This window comes from Lytechinus variegatus, chromosome 3 (assembly GCF_018143015.1).
Source record: "Lytechinus variegatus isolate NC3 chromosome 3, Lvar_3.0, whole genome shotgun sequence".
Taxonomy (NCBI): Eukaryota; Metazoa; Echinodermata; class Echinoidea; order Temnopleuroida; family Toxopneustidae; genus Lytechinus; species Lytechinus variegatus.
In genome coordinates, this window is record NC_054742.1 from 381,937 (window position 1) to 404,761 (window position 22,825).

The 22,825-nt window shown below is 37.1% G+C and overlaps 1 protein-coding gene across 1 annotated transcript; it reads right to left on the reverse strand.

Moving 5' to 3' along the window:
* Positions 1 to 3,817: 3,817 nt before the first annotated feature.
* LOC121411938 (fibrillin-1-like) lies at positions 3,818 to 22,396 on the reverse strand. The gene is made up of 12 exons (XM_041604849.1): positions 22,388 to 22,396; positions 20,466 to 20,632; positions 19,915 to 20,053; positions 18,538 to 18,698; positions 18,056 to 18,218; positions 17,629 to 17,725; positions 9,132 to 17,310; positions 8,720 to 8,892; positions 8,161 to 8,341; positions 7,691 to 7,892; positions 5,500 to 5,588; positions 3,818 to 5,111 (listed from the first exon to the last, which is right to left on the reverse strand). The coding sequence occupies exons 1-12, from the start codon at positions 22,394 to 22,396 to the stop codon at positions 5,081 to 5,083; spliced, it is 9,591 nt and encodes a 3,196-aa protein (XP_041460783.1). The 3' UTR covers positions 3,818 to 5,080.
* Positions 22,397 to 22,825: the final 429 nt, after the last annotated feature.

The window sequence follows — 22,825 nt, forward strand, 5'->3', positions numbered from 1 at the left end:
GTCAGTGAGAGTACCTTTATTGGGAGTGGACCTCGTCAGAAAATGTGAAGAAATGGGCCAATATGTTGAGATTTTTGTTTCGTGCTACTCTCAATGCAGATGTGTATTATACGGACATTATGGAATACAAACGCCATCCAAGTGGCACCAAAGCATCAAAGTAAGAATATCAAAATTGATCATACCTCCGGGTACGTTTTAATTTCATAGAAAAATCCTGGTAAGGAAATATATTAGAGACTGTAATAACACTAGACGCGATTGAATTGGACAGCTTGAAAGTAAACTTCACGCCTGAGATGAATCGGGGTATCAGTGGTCGGGTCAAGAAGGTTTCTTTCGAAATTCAACCAAAATCTGGTCGTCTGGAGGAGAAGTGCCCCATAACCGCTACGTCATCCCTCTTTAATTTGGTATGAAGGACACTGCACTAAGTGTTTACCGTTCTAAAAACACCATAACACACACATTTAATACCGTGATGTGAAGCAAATCGTAAATACGATCGACAGCCCTAATTTACTTTCTGTCGACTATCTTTTGTCCGATGCATCATGTTCATGAAATTCATCGTGTTTTCAATTGAAGGTAAACATATTTTAAACTTTCAATACAAAATCATAACTATTAGGGGAAAAAAATCATAATTCGTTTCTGTGAGTAATATCAATCATCTGAAATGCAGAAAGGAATACCGTGTCATAATGACTTTGTTGATTGATTATTTGCATGAAGTCCATATCTTTAACCCTAAATATGCTAAAAGGACTGGGCTATTTGAGATGTAATGAGGCGTTGCCTCCCACGGGGGGGGGGGCATGATGGCCCCCTTCTGATCTCGGCCGCCGTTTGCGCGATAGCGCCGAAATTTGGCACGCATTTTTTTTTTCTTTTTTTTTCACCACGAATGCTATAAGCTAGTATAATAAAAAAATCTGAAAATATTTTTCAATTATTATGAATAAAATATGCAAATTTATTCATGAAAAAGGTTATTCGCATATTAAATACCATATTTCAATTATTCTTCTTTCTTTGCAGATGTCATCATTGTAATCTAATTTAAAGTATTCCACAAAGCAAAATGGCGAAAGCCAATTTTCTCCTTATGTATTCGTTTGTTTTTAGAATTTCTTATGTATTTTTTTCGTTTTTTCGTCTAAATGTTTAATTAAGCAGACCAATTAGAACGAAAAATAATCAAAAATAATTTTGTGTCTCACCTACTTTTTACACAAAGTATAAAAAAATGAGCCATTTTCGGCATGACATTGCCTCGTAAAAGGTCACATGACGTCGCGATGGTATATCCGTATGTCGCGAATTTGGGCTAAGAGGTTGCGCGAGACTTCAAAAAAAGTCATGCGATCTTTTTGCGTTTCGAAAATTTCGCGCGGACTGTCGGGGGGGGGGGGGGATTAAGTCCTTTAGGGTTAATGTTGTAAACCTTGCAGGTTTCATAGGGTATTTATTATCTTACATTGTATTTGGCATTTTAAAATATGAAATCAATATTCCAGATTCAATTATTGGACATGCAGTAAAATATTATACTGAAAATAATGAATACCTATCAAGTCACCGAAAAGAGGTCCTGTTCCCCAATATCAGGCATTGTGGTCAAAATGACTTTGAATTAATAAATAATTTTCTCATATACATTACCGTTCAGCCGAGATAAATAGGATGACATTTCCAAGGAAATTGCCAGCTCAAACTTTTGGACATTTTATAAGACATGAAAATTTAACATTTCGAGTAGATTTTTGTAATGATCATGAAAAAGATGTGTATTTAACTAAAGAAATCACGTGAGCGCGAAGCGCGAGCTGAAATTTTTAATATTCTGAAAAGGAAATTGTTAAGGACTGCATTTAGTGACTCATGAAGAGTATACATATCTCAACAATCGAATAATGCGAACGTGATATTCCAACCTTAAACTGGACATTCGCAGTATTTTGTGTAACCAGGAACAGAATAAGTACCTTACTAAACAGTAATTGATGCGAGCGCGAAAGGCGAGCCAAAATTTTTTGATATTCCCACCTGAAAATGGACATTCCTCTAAGCATTTTTGTAACCATGAATAGGATGAGTCCCTTACTAAACCATAATAAATGAATAGGAGGATTTTCTTACTAAATTTATTGATACAAACGCGAAGCACGCGCCTAAAAATTTGTTTTTATAACATAGATGTATTATGTTTTAGTTAATAAAAGTATTTCATTTTGAAAGAGGGCATTTTTCATTTTGAAAAAAAAGGCATTTTTCCCTTTTGGATTTTTGGGGGGCAAGTGCCCCCCCCTTTCCCGCCGCCCAAGTTCCTGATTTTTTTTCTCCTTCGCATCTCTTTCCACTTTTTTTTTATATGTCCTTCTCTATATTGATTTATTTATATATATTTTATTCTCTCTTAATCACAACCATTCATTCCCTCCCCTCTTCTCTCTCATGCTAAGATGCAATTGCCAAAATGAAACCATAAACCATAATAAATGAATAGGAGGATTTTCTTACTAAATTTATTGATACAAACGCGAAGCACGCGCCTAAAAATGTGTTTTTATAACATAGATGTATTATGTTTTAGTTAATAAAAGTATTTCATTTTGAAAGAGGGCATTTTTCATTTTGAAAAAAAAGGCATTTTTCCCTTTTGGATTTTTGGGGGGCAAGTGCCCCCCCCTTTCCCGCCGCCCAAGTTCCTGATTTTTTTTCTCCTTCGCATCTCTTTCCACTTTTTTTTTATATGTCCTTCTCTATATTGATTTATTTATATATATTTTATTCTCTCTTAATCACAACCATTCATTCCCTCCCCTCTTCTCTCTCATGCTAAGATGCAATTGCCAAAATGAAAAAAAAAAAAACTTGGGCTAAGCCAGCGCACACTAAGCGATCCGGAACCACACAGTTTTGTTTAAATAAATCGCATTTGCATTGAATATGAGACATCCAAGTAGTAATAAAATCGTAAATTTGCTTTGCGCTAAGCCATGTTGTCGAAGTAAATTCCAATTCGGATTCAGGTGGCAGCTGATGATGACGTCATTACGATTTGACATTGAAATTGCTTTTATTCCTACAGGGAGGCTCCAACTAAACTGAATTTCAATTTCAGTAGTCCTACCACTATTCTGAACTGAACCATCTGAACCATCGTTAAGATTTTATTGGTTGGAATAATCATATCAAATGTTATTACAATTAATATTTGAAATTCGGATCGCAACGAATCGTATAGTGTGCGCTGGGCTTTATAAACATGGAGCAATGACCCTCACTCGTCTTAGATCAAATACTGTACACCTTTACTCTAAAAAGAGTAGATTGCCTCTTGAAATGGCCGAGACCAAAGAGTAACAACATTTCCAAAAATCTATTATTCGGACCCATTTTCTTCCTTCCCCACCCTTTCTACCCTAAGGCCCGTATTCTGAAGTCGGGTTTAACTTAAACCCAGGTTTAAAGTTGGGGTTTAAGTATGGACAGCCAATTGTTACATAAATCAATAACAGTAGAGATATCATATTTCAGCTCATTTGGCTCTCAAATCATTCATAATTGTTTAGGAAGTATAAACAGATGATTGTCTTCACCATAGAATAATCAGGAGAGAGCACAGTAAATATAAGAAAAATAAGACTTAATAAAAATGTTGACACTTTTGGCTTCCCATAATTTTAGCACAGACCAGTTTAGTACGTATTTAACTCTATGGCACAGACTTAGACCATGGTTTAAGTTAAACCTGACTTCAGAATACGGGCCAATGTGTTTAGGATGTCAGAATACAGCTCAGGTGGAAGATCTTTCCTCTGAATCCTTCATAATGATCCCTTTCTTTCTCATATTGTGAAACATACAACACCGACAATTGTTATTTGCAAAATACGTATTTATTAAGGAAGTAGAAAAAGTATGTACAACATCTTATTCAATACAGCTAATACGTGACTGTGGTACATTCATGAAAGACAAAAATGGAATTGCGAGAAAATTAAGACTTGTTATTGAACACCACAGTAGTAAAGATAATCGAGTTCCTGTACTTCCTTTATAGTCTGATGTAGTTAAATCATGTAAATTGTAAAAGCATATTCCACCATTTCACAATCAGTGACCGGTGCAGCTGGTGTATTATCATGAGGGAGATTCATAGGCAAGTTTGATTCATATTTGAAATAAAAAGAAGGGTATATAATAGGTGCTCGGCCATGTGTATACTCGTTCTTATCTATTTGTTGTTCTTTCTCATCGGCCGATGGGGGGGGGGGTTCTTAGAAGAAGCTGAATGAAATGCTTATAAGGATTTTATTCTCATATAATACATGTATACATAAAACTGCCATCGTCAAGCTATACAGGATAACACATGGAATCGAAAATGATTTTTCAAATAGCTTCGATAAATCAATGTGAGTAATAAAAAAAAGATGAAACATGAAATGTATGTGCATACATAAACGACCTTTATTCGTATATTAAACACAAACCGTCCATAGGGAGACAATTCTGTACGATTTCTGGCGTTCCTATCCATCATAAGGTATAATTATAAGTAAAATATTCTATATTGTAATGTGGCATCACACCTTCTTATTGTGTTTTTGTTAGGTTAGTAAAATAAATATTACAAGAACAAACCACTTTTTTGGTTAACAGGACAGCCTGCTGCAATCTAAAAAGTATATATGGGTGCATGTTAGTTAATAGAATGTAAAATACTTGTAATATTATAAGCATCTAGTATAATACTAAAAAAAAATAAAAAAAATATGCATTGTAATTAATAACGAGTCGCTGGTTTCAGTTTTCTCAATTGATGTTCGCATTACATCTGACCATGTGGACGTTGAAGATAATCCATTTAGATGCGGAAGAGCCATAAAGTAATACAAATTCGTAGTCAAATTCTCCATAAATGACGGTAGTTCCGGTGACACTAATTCACATTTCCCTCCAGTTTTTATATTTGGCACAACCAATAGAGTGTCTCATCAAATTGTGTTTCCAGAGAGTTTCAGTAAGTTCGGCTCCCTTGTTTTCCTTCTCCTGGAAGTTGAATCACCCCTTAGTCGGGTGGAATTTCAGCTTTCCGCTGCCTGCATACAGTAAGGATATCAAGAAAATAAGAACATGAGGCGAGGAAAATAGTGACCCGGAATTGCATATATGGGAATCATTGACCGATGATGATTATTTTCCTGATTCAAACTGTTACTTCAAATTTGAAGAAACAGATTTATTGAGTTATCCAAACATAAAAGTCCGAAATATTATGAAATACTACAAGATTAAGATTTGATAGACCATATAGTTCATTATATATTTGTGTTGTTGCTATATATATATAAATCTTGTGATGAATATGTCAGACAATGCTTCCTCTACGTTATCTTTCAAAAGTCTATTACTGGGATATCAACAAATTTAGCAGGGCCATGCTTTAAGATCATGCATATCTACGGGTGCTAAAGGAAGGAAAATTACCTCCTAACGATGTACACCACTGCTGATGCAATTCCAATGAGGATGACGATGGAAATTAAGAAAACGTACCAATGCCGATGTCCCCAGGACTAGATAGACAAAAAGCAATATATCAATGTTGATTTACTACCTAAAGTTCCAGCCCCTTTGATTGATCAAGTATTCTCTTGAAACTATATCTTCAATAAATATTTTTACTGTTTAACAGAGATTAAAACTTCATATACAGGCAAGAATTTATATTCCGACAAACCCCCCTCCCAAACTCCCATTTCCAACGGCTTTTCCAACGGCTTAATGGCTGGTTCTTTAATGTATCAAATGGACAGAATGCGGACTACATGTTTTATTGTTATTAATTAGTATTTTACTCTTCACGATTAAGGTAAAAGAAATGAATTCAAATTAAAGATAAGGGGGATAGCTGAACTTTGAATAGACTTAATTTTCAAGAGCTAAGGATTAAGAAACTATGAAATTAATGTTTCTTTAAAGATTTGTTATTTGTAAGATAAGAAATGACTTTTATTACACCCTTCACATCACTTTAGCTATCAGAAATGTTCATTATTGCACAAGGATATCCTGTTAAGACAAAAACTGTTGAAGTTCAAGTCTACCCCCATCAACAAAATTTGAATAAATAGAGAGAACATTATATTAAAAAATACATCACGAAATTTTGATGTAAAATAAGAACGTTATGACTTTTCAGAAAATGTTCTTAATTTTACATTTTTCCCGCATGACACGGGTAATATGCAACTAGGAAAACAGGTAACTCATACACTCCTGATTTCCTGTGTATTACTTTTTTTTATCAAATAGAATAAGAACTATCTAAATTACAAGAAAAATGCAAGATAAAGTAAACATAAAATACAGTATCATATTTTGCATACCAACTAGGTTGTACGTATAGCTATTTGTGGAATCGAACGCAGTTTTAAAATGTCCAATAGTTTTTTTTCATTTTTCATCCGATGTTGATGAAATTTGTGTATTGACTCCAAATGGAAGAAAAGAAGAGACATGATGGAATAGTCTTTTCATTTTTATGATAATTGAGCAGGTTAGATTTGGGAATGGAGAGGTTTGAAAGGAAACCTTTGTTTTTTAATTTAGCGCCAAACAACCATTTTGCTTATTGACTGACGAAATCTTACTTATAATCGTTGTATTATGGGGAAAGCAAGGGAACAAGTGCTTATCAAAACTCCAAACCTCTACTTTACAGGTTTAATGGATTGTTGATTACTCCAATTATCAAAATTATTTGGAAACGTACACAATTTTAAGTGCAACAAATATTATTTAAATTGTAACAAAATTAGAACAAGATTTTTTGTATATGCTGATTGCCATATCATGGGAATGGTGATGATTTCTATGCTCGTTTTGAAAGTGAGTTTAGAAGAAACTGTTTCACCCATCCGGAAGAACTTGATAGAAAAAGAAATAATTTCCACATAGTGTTAAATCAATGAGTTTATTCTGCTGCTATTTTGAAGGAGATTCATTACATTAAACAGCGCTTTCACCATCAGCGTAAACCATCGTCTGCTATAACATTAAAACTTTTTGGTCAGACTCAGTTTGTAATGATTTGAGCAGGGGCGGGTGTATTTGGATAGGCATGACAGCGTAAATCTCATGAAACATCAACCATGAGTCATCAGGAAACCTTTTCAAACTAACGTCAAAAGGTTTTCCTACAGGGTCCCAGAAGAACAATTCGCAGGTAGTCAATCGAACATTGAAATTTCCGGGACAATATCCAAATTTATACTTCTGTTTTCTATGAGTAAAATACTGAAGGAGAAAAATGTGCCTCTATTCCATTGAAAAGAGTCGTTCTTTTATATTGCACTGTTTAGGAATGAAAGTAAATGAAGAAAATCAAACACAGAAATAAGTCTCTTAAATTTTAATGAATTTCATATTACCTGATGAAGGTCTAAGAAAATTTCAACTTTCTTTTCCACGGAATTCATTTACTGCATTTTATTTTCTTCATAAATGCATAGTCATGCGGCTGCAACCTGGAAGTAAGAGCCAATCCTCGAAGGCACTTTAAAGTTTAAAATGCTAAAGATCTTGAATTCAATTCTTGCACAAAAAGGTAACCGGCGTAGCTTATTCTAAAGAAGAGCAATATGGTTTACTTTATTAGGTAGACTATATTTCATACCTTCTTCTTCTTCTTTTCGTCATTTACAGTGATATCTGTCTGTAATACAGGTGGCATTTGCCTGTCGACGAAGAGTCGATATGGATGGATGAGTTTGTTGACATGGGCTGGAGGGAGAGCTCTTAACATATGTGATAGAGAATCGCGATCGGCAGGCTTATCATCCAGCATTGCGTAGATTGTTACGTTCGTAAATTCCATGCTGTAAGAAATACCAAAGAAATTAACGTAATTGGATGCTATCTTCATAAATTGATATAACAAACGTTTCGATCATATCAACAGCCTACTGACTATAACAATTAAAAGACGTATTAATGAAATTCACTTAAGTTCATTGTGTGTATGAGTACAGAAAGTCATATTAGCATAAGAGCCATGACAAAGCTACTTATAATTCGTTTTCGAACTGGAATTATTCCATAATCTTGATATAATCGGAAATACTGTCACGATTGAGTAGTGATTACCCCGATAAGGCTCCATTGCCCGTCGTAGTATCTATAATGGCGATGTCCACATTGGAACAATTATGGATGTCATCTGTCTTCTCCATGGCTTCCATTAGCACTTCCTTCATCTTGTGCTCAAGACCGCTCAGTTGTGAGTGCTTTTCCTCAATTAGCACGCTAGCTGTGACGTTCAGTAAATCTATAGAAGCAAAACAACAGTAAAAAGAACAGCGTTTCAGACACTGTCAGATGGACTATTCTAAAGTTTTGTTACTTCTCATTGTAGTTAAACTACAAATAATTCAATAATTTTCAAAACGTTTTAAGAATATTTTTTTGAGAAAGTATTTGAGTACTTCTTTCGTGACGAGATAGACAATAATCTGCGTATGAAATTTAAAAGCTCTACTTAAGTAAACATATACATGCTAGATATGAGGAACAACGCAGAGAAATCTAATAACATATTGAATTTCCACAATAAAAGCTGATTCTTGATCAGTGTAGGTATGGGTACTAAAATACAGTTTTCCTACCTTGACTCTTGTTAATGATTACCTGCCTTGGGGTTACTTACACGTCTGACATTCAGTTCCGATGAACCCGTTGTTGCATTTGCATTTGTATTTGATGTCATTATCGGTTACTCCATCGATAATACATTGGCCGTTGAAGCACTTTGTCGATCCACAACCTTCCTCATCATAATCGTCACAACCCAGACCAGAATATCCAGGTGGGCAAAGACACCTTTGAATATTCAAATAAAGATACCTAGATTAAGTTAAATACCATGCAAATTTACATTTCTTAACCGATGAAAGAATTTGCTGTACAAATACTGTATGATTTCATAAAATGACCAATAATTAGGTATTCAGCAATGTACAATCATTTTTTTTCTTTCAGTGTAAATTTTGAAGCCCCGTCAACTTTTAACTCGATACAACATTTCACGGTTATTGAAGTTGATAATAATAACAATATACCTGAAATCGTCATGTATTTTGATGCAGGTAGCGTTGCCATAGCATGGATGAAGCTTGCATTGATCAAGGACAGTCTCACATCTGATACCAGAGAATCCCTCTTTACATTGACAGCTGAATTCTGCAGTGCCATCAACACAACTTCCACCATGTAGACACGGACTACTTTCGCATTCGTCTATCTGTACCTCACATAACCAACCTTCAAAGCCGGGTGGGCAATAGCAATAGAAACTGTTCACTCCGTTCAGGCAAGTTCCATCATTTTTGCAAGGATGGCTGTCGCATTCGTTGATTTCGAATTCACAGTGTTCTCCTTTATAGCCAAGAACACATTGGCATTCGTAACTGCTGATTCCATCCAGGCAAGTAGCTCGATTTTGACAAGGGGCACCAGCGCAATCATTAATATTCACTTCGCAGTTGATTCCTTCAAAACCAAGAACGCATTCACACGTATATTCCTTAAATCCATCCACACAGGTTGCACCATTTTGACAAGGATTACTTCGACATTCATCGGTAATGATTTCGCAGTGTTTTCCTTCATATCCCAAGGGACATTCGCAGTTATAGTCATTGATTGCATCTTGGCAAGTCGCACCATTCAGACAGGGGTTACTGATGCATTCGTCATGATTTATCGCACAATTTTTTCCATAAAATCCTTTAATGCAATGACAACGGTACCCATTTAATCTGTCGAGGCAAATACCGTTTATGCATGGATTACTGATACATTCATCAATTTCATCTCGACAGCGTGGTCCTTGGTAACCGGATCTGCATTGACAAGTGTATCCGTTTAAGCCATCAACACATCTGCTACCGTGGTAGCAAGGGTCACTCTGACATTCGTCAATATCAATTTCACAATGAGCACCCATAAAACCCGGACGACATCTGCAGCGATAGCCATCTATTCTATCTATGCACCTTCCATAGCTCGAGCAAGGGTTGCTTTCACATTCGTTGATATTCGTTTGACAATGATCTCCCTCAAAACCCACCATGCAAGTACATCTATAGCCATTTATATGGTCGTGACATGCACCATTATGATGACAGGGAATACTAGCACATTCGTCGATGTCTGTCTGACATTCGGAACCACCAAACCCATCGACACATTGGCAATCATACTCATTAATCCTATCAATACAAGTTCCGCCATTTTGACATGGATGATTGTTGCATTCATCAATATCAAATTCACAAGTAACGCCTTGGTATCCAGCAGCACATTCACAAGTGAATCCATTTACCTCGTCAATGCATTGTCCACCATGACCGCAAGGTCTACTCTCACACTCATCTTCCTCAAATTGGCAGTGCACACCATAATAGCCCGAAAGACATTCGCATCCATATCCATCAATTTTGTCTTGACAGGTAGATGCAAATTTACATGGGTTACTAGCACATTCGTCGATATTGATTTCACAGATTGCTCCTGCATATCCTGCTTCACATCGGCAAAAGAATGCATCAATTTGGTCGACGCAGTTTCCTCCATTAAGACAAGGAGAACTTTCACATTCATTAGTATTCACCTGACACTGGAATCCCTCAAACCCTGCAGCACAGGAACAAAGGTATCCATTCACTTTGTCAAAACACGTCCCATCATTAACACAAGGGTAGCTAGCACATTCGTTGATATCAACTTGGCAGTTGGTTCCCATGAATCCGTCCAAACACTGGCATATGTATTGATCGATGTGGTCTAAGCAGTTTGCCCCGTTCTGACAAGGTGAGCTTGCACATTCATCGATTTCATGTCCACAGTGGTTACCATCATAACCCGGAAGGCAGCCACAGATATATCCATTGATTTGATCCCTGCAAGCGCCCCCATTAGCACACGGCTCACTTACACATTCGTCGATATTTATCTCACAATGTGGTCCGGAAAATCCTGGTATGCAATCACAGGAGTATCCATTCACTAAGTCAATACATGATGCCAAATTTTGACAAGGGGAGCTCATGCATTCGTCTATGTTAACATCGCAGTAAACACCTTGGTATCCAATTTGACATTGACATTGATAGCCATTCATTCCATCCTTACACTCGGCTCCATTTTGACACGGCTGACTTGCACATTCATCGATGTCAATCTCACAATGTACACCTTCCGTTCCTTTATTACATGAGCAACTATATCCATTGATTCGATCTACGCATTCAGAATTATGTTGGCAAGGGCTACTAGAACATTCATTGATATCTGTTTTACATTCCACTCCCCTAAAACCAGCAGCGCACTGGCACTCGTATCCATTGACTCTGTCCAGGCAAAGTCCACCATTGTGACAGGGGAAACTTTCACATTCGTTAATATCAACTTGGCACTGGGCACCATCAAATCCATACGGGCATATGCATATATATCCGTTAATTCGGTCTTGACATCTCGCTTCATTTTGGCAAGGAGAGCTCTGACATTCATCTGTATTAGTCTCACACAGCACACCTTCATATCCAGGAAGACAGGAACACCTGAAGCGATTAACTTTATCAATACATGAAGCATCATTCAAACACGGACTGCTGATGCATTCATTAATTTCTATTTCGCAGTGAATTCCTTCATATCCTGGTTTACATTGGCATTCATATCTGTTTATGAAATCTATGCATCCTGCTTTGTTTTGACATGGGTAGCTACTGCATTCGTTGATTTCAATTTCGCATTGAACGCCCGTAAATCCGGGTTGACAAAGGCAGTGATAACTATCAATCTGGTCAAAACATGAAGCAGCATTCATACAGGGATCGCTGGCACACTCGTCGATATTTACTTCACAGTGAACACCGTCAAATCCGTCCATGCATAAGCATCTGTATCTGTTGACTTTGTCCAAGCAGGTACCGTTATTAAAACAAGGCTCACTGTAACATTCATCAATGTTATTCTCACAGTTTTCCCCATTGTATCCTGCTCGGCACAGACACTGGTATTCGTTTGTCATGTCTCTGCAAGTCCCTCCATGCACACACGGGTCACTCAAGCATTCATCTACGTTAATTTCACAGTGGGTTCCTTCATAACCTGGTACACATTCACAGCTGTATCTGTTAATATTGTCGTGGCAGCGGGCATCATTTCGACAAGGATTGCTTGAGCATTCATCAACTTCAAGTTCGCATTGCATTCCTTCAAATCCAGGAGTGCATCGACAGAAATACATATTTATATCGTCAACACACTCTCCATTATTCAAACATGGGTTACTTCTACATTCATTTATGTTTTGTCCACAAAGTGCCCCATCGAATCCTGGTATACAAATGCATTTGAATCTATTTATCATGTCAGTGCAACTTCCATTGTTCAAACAAGGCTGACTGGAACATTCATCGATATCTGTTGAGCATAAAGTATCGTCGTAGCCATCTTTGCAATCACATGTAAATCCGTTTATTTGGTCGATACAGCGAGCGTCATTTTGACACGGTATTGATTGACATTCATCAATATTAATTTCACACAAGTCACCAGTATATCCTGGTGTGCAATGGCATATATAATCGTTCACACCATCTTCGCACTGGCCGCCATTTAAACAGGGATTGCTGGTACATTCGTCGAAGTTTGTTTGGCACTCTTTTCCACGAAAACCGGGAATGCAAATACATTTATATCTGTCAACTTTATCCACGCATGTAGCATTGTTCTTACAAGGTTCACTGCCACATTCATTAATATCTTCTTCACAATCGACTCCTTGGTAACCGGGCATACATAAACAGGTGTATCCATTAACATCATCCCTGCAGGTAGCTCCATTTTCACAAGGAGAACTGACGCATTCATCAATGTCTGTTTCACAGTGGAAATCTATGTATCCAGGGCTGCATTCACATTCGTATCCAGCAGTCAGGTCTACACAAGTTGCTGAATTCATGCACGGGGAGCTGGAGCACTCGTCAATGTCATTCTCACAGTGCAATCCTTCAAACCCTTCTTGGCATTTGCAGATATAACCATTTATTTTGTCTTTGCATTTTCCATTATTTTTACACGGAAGACTTGCACACTCATCTATGTTGGTCTCACAAAAGACGCCATGATACCCATCTGTACATTGGCACATAAATCCATTTATCTCGTCGTGACATCTAGCACCATTCAAACACGGGGTACTTCCACATTCATTGATATTATTTTCACAAAGAATGCCATCATAACCAAGGTCACAACTACACGAATATCCATTCACTTTGTCCACACATGTCGCACCGTTTTCACAAGGTCTGCTTTCGCATTCGTTGATGTCTGTTTCACAATTAATTCCTGCAAATCCAGGATTGCACTCGCAGAAGTATGCATTGATTCTGTCCTTGCAAGTTGCACCATTGCTACAAGGATCACTACTACATTCGTTGATATCAATTTCACATTGATTTCCTTGAAAACCTTGTTGACATGTACACTTGTATTTGTTCACTCTATCAACACAGGTTGCCTCATTTTGACAAGGATTGCTTTCACACTCGTCTATATTTATCCCACAATGAATTCCTTCATATCCAGATAGGCATTCACATCTGTAACCGTTTATCATATCTTCACAGCCAGCTCCATTTCTACATGGTGATGAGGTACACTCGTCGATGTCTATCCCGCAGTGCATGCCCTCAAAACCTTGCAAACATTGACACTCATACCCATCCACTTGATCGATGCATGTTGCATTGTTTAAACATGGATTACTCTCACATTCGTCTATGTCATTATTACAGTGACGTCCATTAAATCCATCAAGGCATTCGCATACGTATCCAGCAACTTGGTCTACACATGTTCCGTCATTAAAACATGGGTCGCTTGCACATTCGTTGATATTCGTTTCACAAGTTACTCCAGCAAATCCTATCACACAAGAGCAGTGAAATTCATTTATTCCATCAACGCACGTGCCGCTATTATAACATGGATTACTCTCACATTCGTCAATGTTAATTTCACAGTGAGCACCATCAAATCCATCTAAACATCTACATTTATATTTATTCACTCGATCAATGCAGCTAGCACCATTTTGGCAAGGAGAGCTGTCACATTCATTAACTTCGAGTTCACATTGACTTCCAACGTATCCTGGAGTACAGTTGCAGATGTAATGGTTTGTCTTGTCAGAACAGACGCCTCCATTCCGACAAGGATCAGATCCACATTCGTCAATGTTTACCTCACAATGGACTCCTTCAAAACCCTGTTGACAATCACAATGATATCCATCGATATCATCAACACATGTGGCATTGTTAAAACATGGACTGCTGTCGCATTCTTGAATATTCATCTCACAAACTCTCCCGTTGAATCCTGGTTGGCAGTTACAAGTGAAATGATTAACGAGGTCTTCACACGATCCTTCATTCTGGCAAGGAATACTTTCACATTCGTTAACGTTTTCTTCACAATGAACACCTACGTAGCCTGGCAGGCAATTACACCTATACTTGTTGATTTTGTCATTGCAGGTTGCTCCATTCAGACAAGGATTACTTTGGCACTCGTCTATTTCAATTTCGCAGTGGATTCCTTCATATCCGGAAGGGCAGTGACAAAGATAACCGTTTATGAGATCCTCACACGTTGATCCATGTTCGCAAGGGCTACTCGAACATTCGTCAATGTCTGTCTGGCATTGTATACTGTCAAAACCAGGCAGACAGTGACAGGTGTAGTGATTGATGTGGTCCTCGCACGTAGCGTTATTCTGACAGGGTGAGCTACTACATTCATCTATGTCTGTTTCACATGTTACTCCCTTAAACCCAAGGATACATACGCATTCAAATCGATTGATTTGATCTAGACACGATGCTCCATTCAAACATGGATTGCTATCACATTCATTTATATCCACTTCGCAATGTGTACCCTCAAATCCCGGCCGACACCTACATTTGTATCTATCAATACGATCAATACATTCGGCCCCATTGAAGCAAGGAGCGCTTCCACATTCGTCAATATTAATTTCACACTGTGTCCCTTCGTATCCAGGAGAGCATGTACATATATAACCATTGATGCCATCCATACAAAATCCACCATTATCGCATGGATCAGAATGGCATTCATCAACGTTTATTTCACATTGTGTACCCTCAAATCCAGGAATGCATAAGCAGAAATAACCATTAACCCCATCCTCACATGTGCCATTGTTCAAACATGGACCACTTGCGCATTCATTAATATCAGTTGCACACATTTGCCCATTGTATCCTGGTAAGCAACTGCATTCAAATCGATTGATACCATCATTACAAGATCCTCCATTTTCACAAGGGGAACTTTCACACTCGTCAATGTTGATTTCACAGTTTGTCCCCGTGTAACCTGGGATACATTGGCAATGGTACCCATTAATGTTGTCAACACAGAGACCACCGTTCTCACATGGGTTACTTAAGCATTCATCTATGTCATTTTCACAATTTGCCCCTTTGTACCCTGCTTTACATTTGCAACGATATTGGTTGACTTTATCAACACAGAGCGCATCGTTTTGACAGGGTCTGCTCGAACACTCATCAATATCAGTTTGACAATGGACACCATCGTATCCAAGGAGACAAATACATGTATATCCATTTACTTCATCAACACACGAAGCTTCATTTACACATGGTGAACTAGAACATTCGTCGGTTTCAATTTCACAGTTCCACCCTTCATATCCTGGTAAGCAGTTACATTGATATCCATTGATGCGGTCTTTGCAAGTTGCTCCATTTTGACATGGTCTACTTTCACATTCGTTTATGTTTATCTCACATTGTAAGCCACTATATCCAGGCAAGCAAACGCATTCATACTTGTTTATATGATCAACGCATTCTCCGCCATTATGACAAACTATACTTATGCATTCGTTTATTTCCAAATTGCAGTTAACATCAGTGTATCCTGGACTACAACTGCATACATATCCATCCACTCCATCTATGCATGTCGCTCCATTCAGACAAGGAAGTGAAGCACACTCATCAATATTGATTTCACAGTAGTCACCTTCATATCCAGGTGTACACTTACAGATATAACTATTTATTCCGTCAATACATGCAGCATCGTTTTGGCAAGGAGCACTCACACATTCGTCAATATCTGTTTCACATTCAATCCCTGTAAATCCTGGCTTACAGATACAGGTGTAACTGTTTATGCCATCCTCGCACGTTCCTTGGTTCAGACATGGTGAACTTTCACATTCATCGATATTTATTTCACAATGAATTCCTTCGAATCCATCTCTGCATTGACAGGCGTATCCATTGATTCCATCAAGACACATGCCGTCATTTTCGCATGGATAACTGTTACATTCGTTGATATCTGTCTCACATTCAGAACCTTCGTAACCAGGCAGGCATACGCACTGATAACCAGCAACAACATCGACACATGGTGCTTCATTTTGGCAAGGGTTACTCTGACATTCATCGATTTCAATATGACATTCTGCACCTTCGTATCCAGGGAGACAATTACAGCGATATCTATTGACCAGGTCGTTGCAAGTGCTGCCATGAAGACAAGGGTTACTTGCACATTCGTCAATGTTAAACTCGCAGTGAATTCCAGTGTATCCAGGAGTACAACTGCAGTTGTAACCATTGACACCATCAACGCATTCACCTCTATTCAAACATGGATTGCTTTTACATTCATCTGTGTTTACTTGACAAAATTTTCCTTGGTATCCAGGCTTACAGATACATTCAAAACCATTGACTGCATCGATACAAATTGCTCCATTTTGACACGGATCACTGACACATTCGTTGATATTAACTTCGCAATATTCTCCTTCGTAGCCTTTGATGCATCTACACTTATATTTGTTAACTCTGTCTATGCAAGACGCACCATTGTAACAAGGATCACTTGCACATTCGTCGATGTTCGTCTCACAGTGAGTGCCAGTAAATCCAGGTATACACAGACAAACATATCCATTTATACCGTCGGAACATACAGCGTTGTTCTGACAGGGATAGCTGGCACATTCGTTGATGTTGAACTCACAGTAAGTCCCACTGAATCCTGGAGGACACTTGCAAGTATAAGTGGCATATCCATCAATACAGGACGCTCCGTTCCTGCATTCGTTTTCTTGGCAGTCATCGGGGTTTGTTTGACACACATTACCTACGGAGACAAAGATTTAAGTCTTAATGTACGTTTACTAAATGTGAAACTTTGAAGGTCTCGTTATCACACATGATCATCCATGTGTAAAATATATGAAAGGGAGTATTGCGTCTTTGATAATGAAAGAATTGCTGGTATTAGCAAAAACATTAATCTTGACAGTGCCAATGCGTGTATATTTGTATTTTATTATTGGATCATTTCGGTTTGGTGCGTTCTGCTTGCTGTTTTCATTTACACGTTTATGTATTGTTATAATTTTTTAGGGGGAAGGAGATGGGCTTGGGTTGAGCTGAAGGCAAAATCAAAACTTACCCGCTATACCCTCTTGACATGTACACCAAAATCCGTTTACTACGTCGTGGCATGTACCATTATTTTGACACGGCAACGAAGCACACTCGTCGATTTCCTATTTTAAAAGTGCAATGAAAAATTGGAACTTAAATGGCATCTAAAAGGCATTTAATTCCGATATCTCACGGTACTATCTTTAGGACAGGTAGACACATATCCGTTGATATCTTAATTAAATGATCAATTAGAAATATTAATGAAACATGGGCAAAAAACAGTTTGAAAGTGTGAACAATAGCACTGATCCACGCAATTAAAATATAAAACAAATAGAACTGCAAATAAATTCAGTTGGAATTCACTCACACACGAGACTAGAAACACTTTTACAAGATAAATGACTAAAGACAATTTTGATCAACTCTGTCTTGATATGTTTACATACCTCTGCACACCTATCCCCAGTATAACCAGCATGGCAAATTATATCGCCTGTTAGTGGGTCGCAGTAGAAGTGGTCAATTCCATCTCCTCGAGGTTTGCAATAGACAGAGCATTCGGGACCATAGAAATGAGAATCGCAATATAGTTTAATGTTAACGATGATCCTGTGGAAAAAAAAATATCAAACGAAGTTTTTATTACGAAAACCGTACATAGGACACAATCAAGAATCACTAAAAGTCATTAAACCTTCAAAGCTGGTAAGGGGGCCCATATAAACGGTATATTTAAAACATGGCAAATGTAAGCATTTACAAACGTACATGGTACCACAAATTTGAACCATAAACCATTGTAACCGATAAAAGAATGCCGATACATATATTACCTTCTGCTTTTCAAAATTAAACATAAAAGTAAAGGTTTTATAATGTTTTCTTACAGAAATGGGAAATAAATTCTAGAAAAGAATGTTGCACTCACTGTGAAGATCCTTCCCCACTAAGGGTCCTTCTGTGCTTACGAGCTCGCGATGGAGTCCTGCCTGGCTGCATATGAAAGTTGTCCCCGTAGACATCGACCAATATTTCCGGGTTGTAGTAGGAATTGGTATCAAATACCTTCATCTTCACTCGAAAACCTTTCTGCAAGCAATATTATTTATTCTGTAAATAATAAACTTCACATTTCCATGTACTTTATTCTATTTTTTATATCATCGAATTTCACAGGATAATAATGATGATAATTATGGTCGCATTAATAAACAATTATTTTAATTTCTCAAAACATATTTTAAAATCTTCATGAAATTATGAACAATTAAATTTGTCATTTCCTCAAATCATATTTTTATGCATCCGCCGACCTGAGGTGGTTGCAGAAGCCATTCTGCTTTGGGGTCATCCGTGCGTCCAATTCTCGTTCTCTTGATAACTAAATAACCCTCTGACGAATCAATTTCATTTTTTCTCTGAGTAAATATATAGTATTACGATGACAGATTAATTTTGGATATCACAGTCAAAGTTCTAAGGTCATACATTTAACACACATTGAAATATAATGATCTCGTGATAACGAGAAAATCGTTGGAAGGATCAACGTCAAACTTAATTCAAGTGTGGACACTGGAGGGACAATGGTCTGATTTGGTTCTGTGGTTCCCGAAGGCACAGATCTTATGATGTACCAGAACATATTTCGTTCTCGAAAAATAAATAGTTATCCGTTTAGGGTCTTCACTCAGTGTGTATATTGGCGGCGATCTAAATAGATTTCGGAGCCATAAGTTCTATGGTCACAGAGATGATTATATAAATCGAAAATCCGTTTCAGGTATCAAATTCATACTTGGCTCATGAGTATGCATACTAATGTGTTGATTATCCCATTGAAGTTTACGGTTATGATGTTAAAAATCAAAGATCACAAAGGTCGTTAATACTTTAAAAGAAATCTGTTTTGCAATGATTAAGGAATCGTTTGAGTAATCAAGTTTCAAATTTGGCTCGTGTATGCATATGTGAGAGTGATAGATTCTGGGACCAGGGTTTAAATGTGAATAATCACAGCGATCTTTAAGTAACCATGGAATATACATGTATATCGTTCTTACGATAATCAAGTAACCGTTTGAGGATTAATTTTCAATCTTGGCTTTTTTATACACATCTGGGAGTGGTGACGTTATTAGATTCGGGGTCAAAGGTATATAGCAGAGGTAATCATGGTAATTATTTCAAAATTTTAGAAATTGCGTGTGTGTTTTGTTTCTGATCTAGCAATGGCGACGAAATCAACACTGATTGCATGCATTCGAGAATTAATGATTTATGTAGGACAAATAAGAACTATTACCTTCCATTCTTCAATCCTGATGTTGATCGGGTTGGGTACACCTCCAGGGAGTGGAGTAGGAAAGAGAAACAGATCCCGATCTTCATGTACCTTATTTGTTTTGTACTTTCCATAAGGACAGTCATCTGTGCTATTGTCACTGAAAATATTTGATAGTGTTATGAAAAATTAAAAAGAAATACAAATTTTCAAAAAAATATAAGGTATACAATTGTGGTAGAATAACAAAAAAAAATATATCTGTGTAATTATAAACTTATTTTAGTCCAATATCAGTAATGTTATTACCAATCTTATTAAATGGAACTGAACAATCTTTCAATTTCAATCAATGATCGTAGGTAATGCCATTAACCGCCTGCCTTAATATATCTATCCAGATAGATGGATTAATATCCATACCTAAACAAAACTGAGTTACTAAGCATGTTAAGAAGGCAAAAATAAATGACAAAATAATTAAAAGAATATGAAATGAGTTTCAATTGCCTGAACCTGTATCCTTAAACCATTTCTGACATCTAATTATACTATTCTTTAGAATATCTTACTTTCCAAGAGGCCCGAAGCATATTTCAAATTTGTTGTCGCATCTGGTCTGACACAAGTCTGTAGAGATGCCATCGCAACAGACACCATCCAACTGCTTACTCGAAGGGTTCAGGTACGTTGAGAGATGATAAGAGACAATAACTGTCGCTCTAGTAGAAATGATACCCTAGAAATTAACCAGGCGAATGACAAGATAAAAATGTTCAAGATTGTATATGAAAAAGAGATTTGCAGTATACTTTAATTTATATGAGACAAAGATTGCTCTATGAGATCAATCGAAGATTAACATGCATAAAATTGATGTGGATTAAGAGAAGTTGCATGCCCTTACTCTCTTGATTGATACCTTAGAACCATTTAAATATGTATTCATCTAACTGTAATTTAACTTTTATGGTTTATTCCAAGCATTTGAGATAATAGTACACTGTACACGCAATCCTTTGGTAAAAGAGCCAAGTTGACCAAAGAGCAGAAAGCAAAGGCAAAAAATCTTAGGCCTGATGGTGGAGATTTTTTTGTGTGGCTTGGATGTAGTTTGATAGGAATCATGCGACGCCTGCAAGACCTAGGGATAAACCATTATACAGTTCGAATCAAATAATCGAAAGATACCAGATTGAACACTTGATCGCGCCGAAGTTTCAAAGACAACTTTCAGTTGGTCAAGTTCATGTGTTTTTCAGATAAGCAATTTTAACGATGTAATGCACATTTTAGAAATAAATCGCATTTCAATTGACACACTGAGTGAATATTTAACTTCAACACATGTGTTTTTAAGCCTGGCAGTTCCAATGGTTCGCTCCGGATTGTTTGGTGTCATACTGCAGATTAATCTATCCATATTATCGAATCATAATTTTAGCCACCAAATCTTTGCTACAATCTTTCACACCAGTTCTTTATTCACCATGTGAACATCAGCTGTTATTTGTAGTATTAACTTAGAACCCTTGGAACAAAAATTACGATTATATCAATCAATCAATCAATCAATCAATGATCTAGCCGAAATTCAGACAAAGGTAATCAATCATTTAAAGAATTATGTTTGTGATGCTCTTCTACTTAGGCAATGAAAGGTATTTTTTGATATTCAGACAAGAACATTTTTTTTTTAATTTGTTGAAAGTAATGACTCTTCTTGAAAACACTTGGAACGGCTTTTTTAGAAATCTTTTTTTTTTGGTTATCAATATCAATAATCTTATTTTGCAACGAGAGCAAAATAAATTAATATTATTCCCTATCTCTTTATAATGTTTACGTTACATTCCTTTAACGTTTGTTCTGTATATTTTTTAAGATAACATCGATCGTCTGTTGACTAAAAGCTCAATCAGTAAAGTCAGCCACATATGGTCTGTTGGCTCCGTTCGCTTTCGTTTGATTGAAATATCTTTTCCCTCATTGCTTGAGATTTCGATCACTGGAACGGTTCCAACAGAATGCAAACACGACAGCATATCTAAGCATATCATTAGAGTGGAAAGGCAGAGGATGTTTGTATAAAAACAGTAATGCTTCGATTGGGAAGCAACAGTCTGGTTAAAAATAAAGATTATTGCAATAAATGTCGTGGGTCGGCCACATTAAAAGTTTCTTCTTTTTCGGTCATTGCCTTCCCCTTGATTCATTTGATGTACATTGTTATACATCGTCTATTTTATGTATTTTTTATCTGATTTCTTGAGGAGAAATAAATGGAACGTGAAACATAATGATCGTTACTGTAAATCATTTAGAGGTGTACATTGGTTTATGACATGCATGCTTGGCATTAACGAGAAGTAAATTACAAAAAATAGGGATCCTATTAAGATCGCTTGAGTTCAAGTGCCTCGCTATTCTGGCCCTGCCCCCAAAATAAACTAGCCAAGTTCCGGAACCATAGGGCGACCAAGCTTTTCACTACCTTATTCATGCTGGTAGAGTACCTCCCTCCGGGGATACTTGCGGATATCAGCTTTGACAGATATACCCCCACACTGGCAATAAGAGGGAGGGAACGTGGGGATTCTAATTCCCAATCCTGATCCTAAAACTACGAGTTTAGTCCCGAAATACGATTCACATATCATGAAAATATCATTACCCCAAAACAAATTTCAAAGTGTGCGCTTTTCTTGAAAAAAAACCCCCAACGTTAGCGTATCGTCCTGTTCTGCAATCTCCAAAAGAGAATCGTAGGTTTGTTATGATAAATCAATAGAGTGCAATAGATGCATCAGGTCAAGGCATTTGATTGCAATATCATGAAAATAATGGACAAATTTACTAACATGTAAATCATTTCGTGAAAATCAAACATTTCCTTGCAATATTCCGTAACCTGAAAGAGGAATATTGCGAA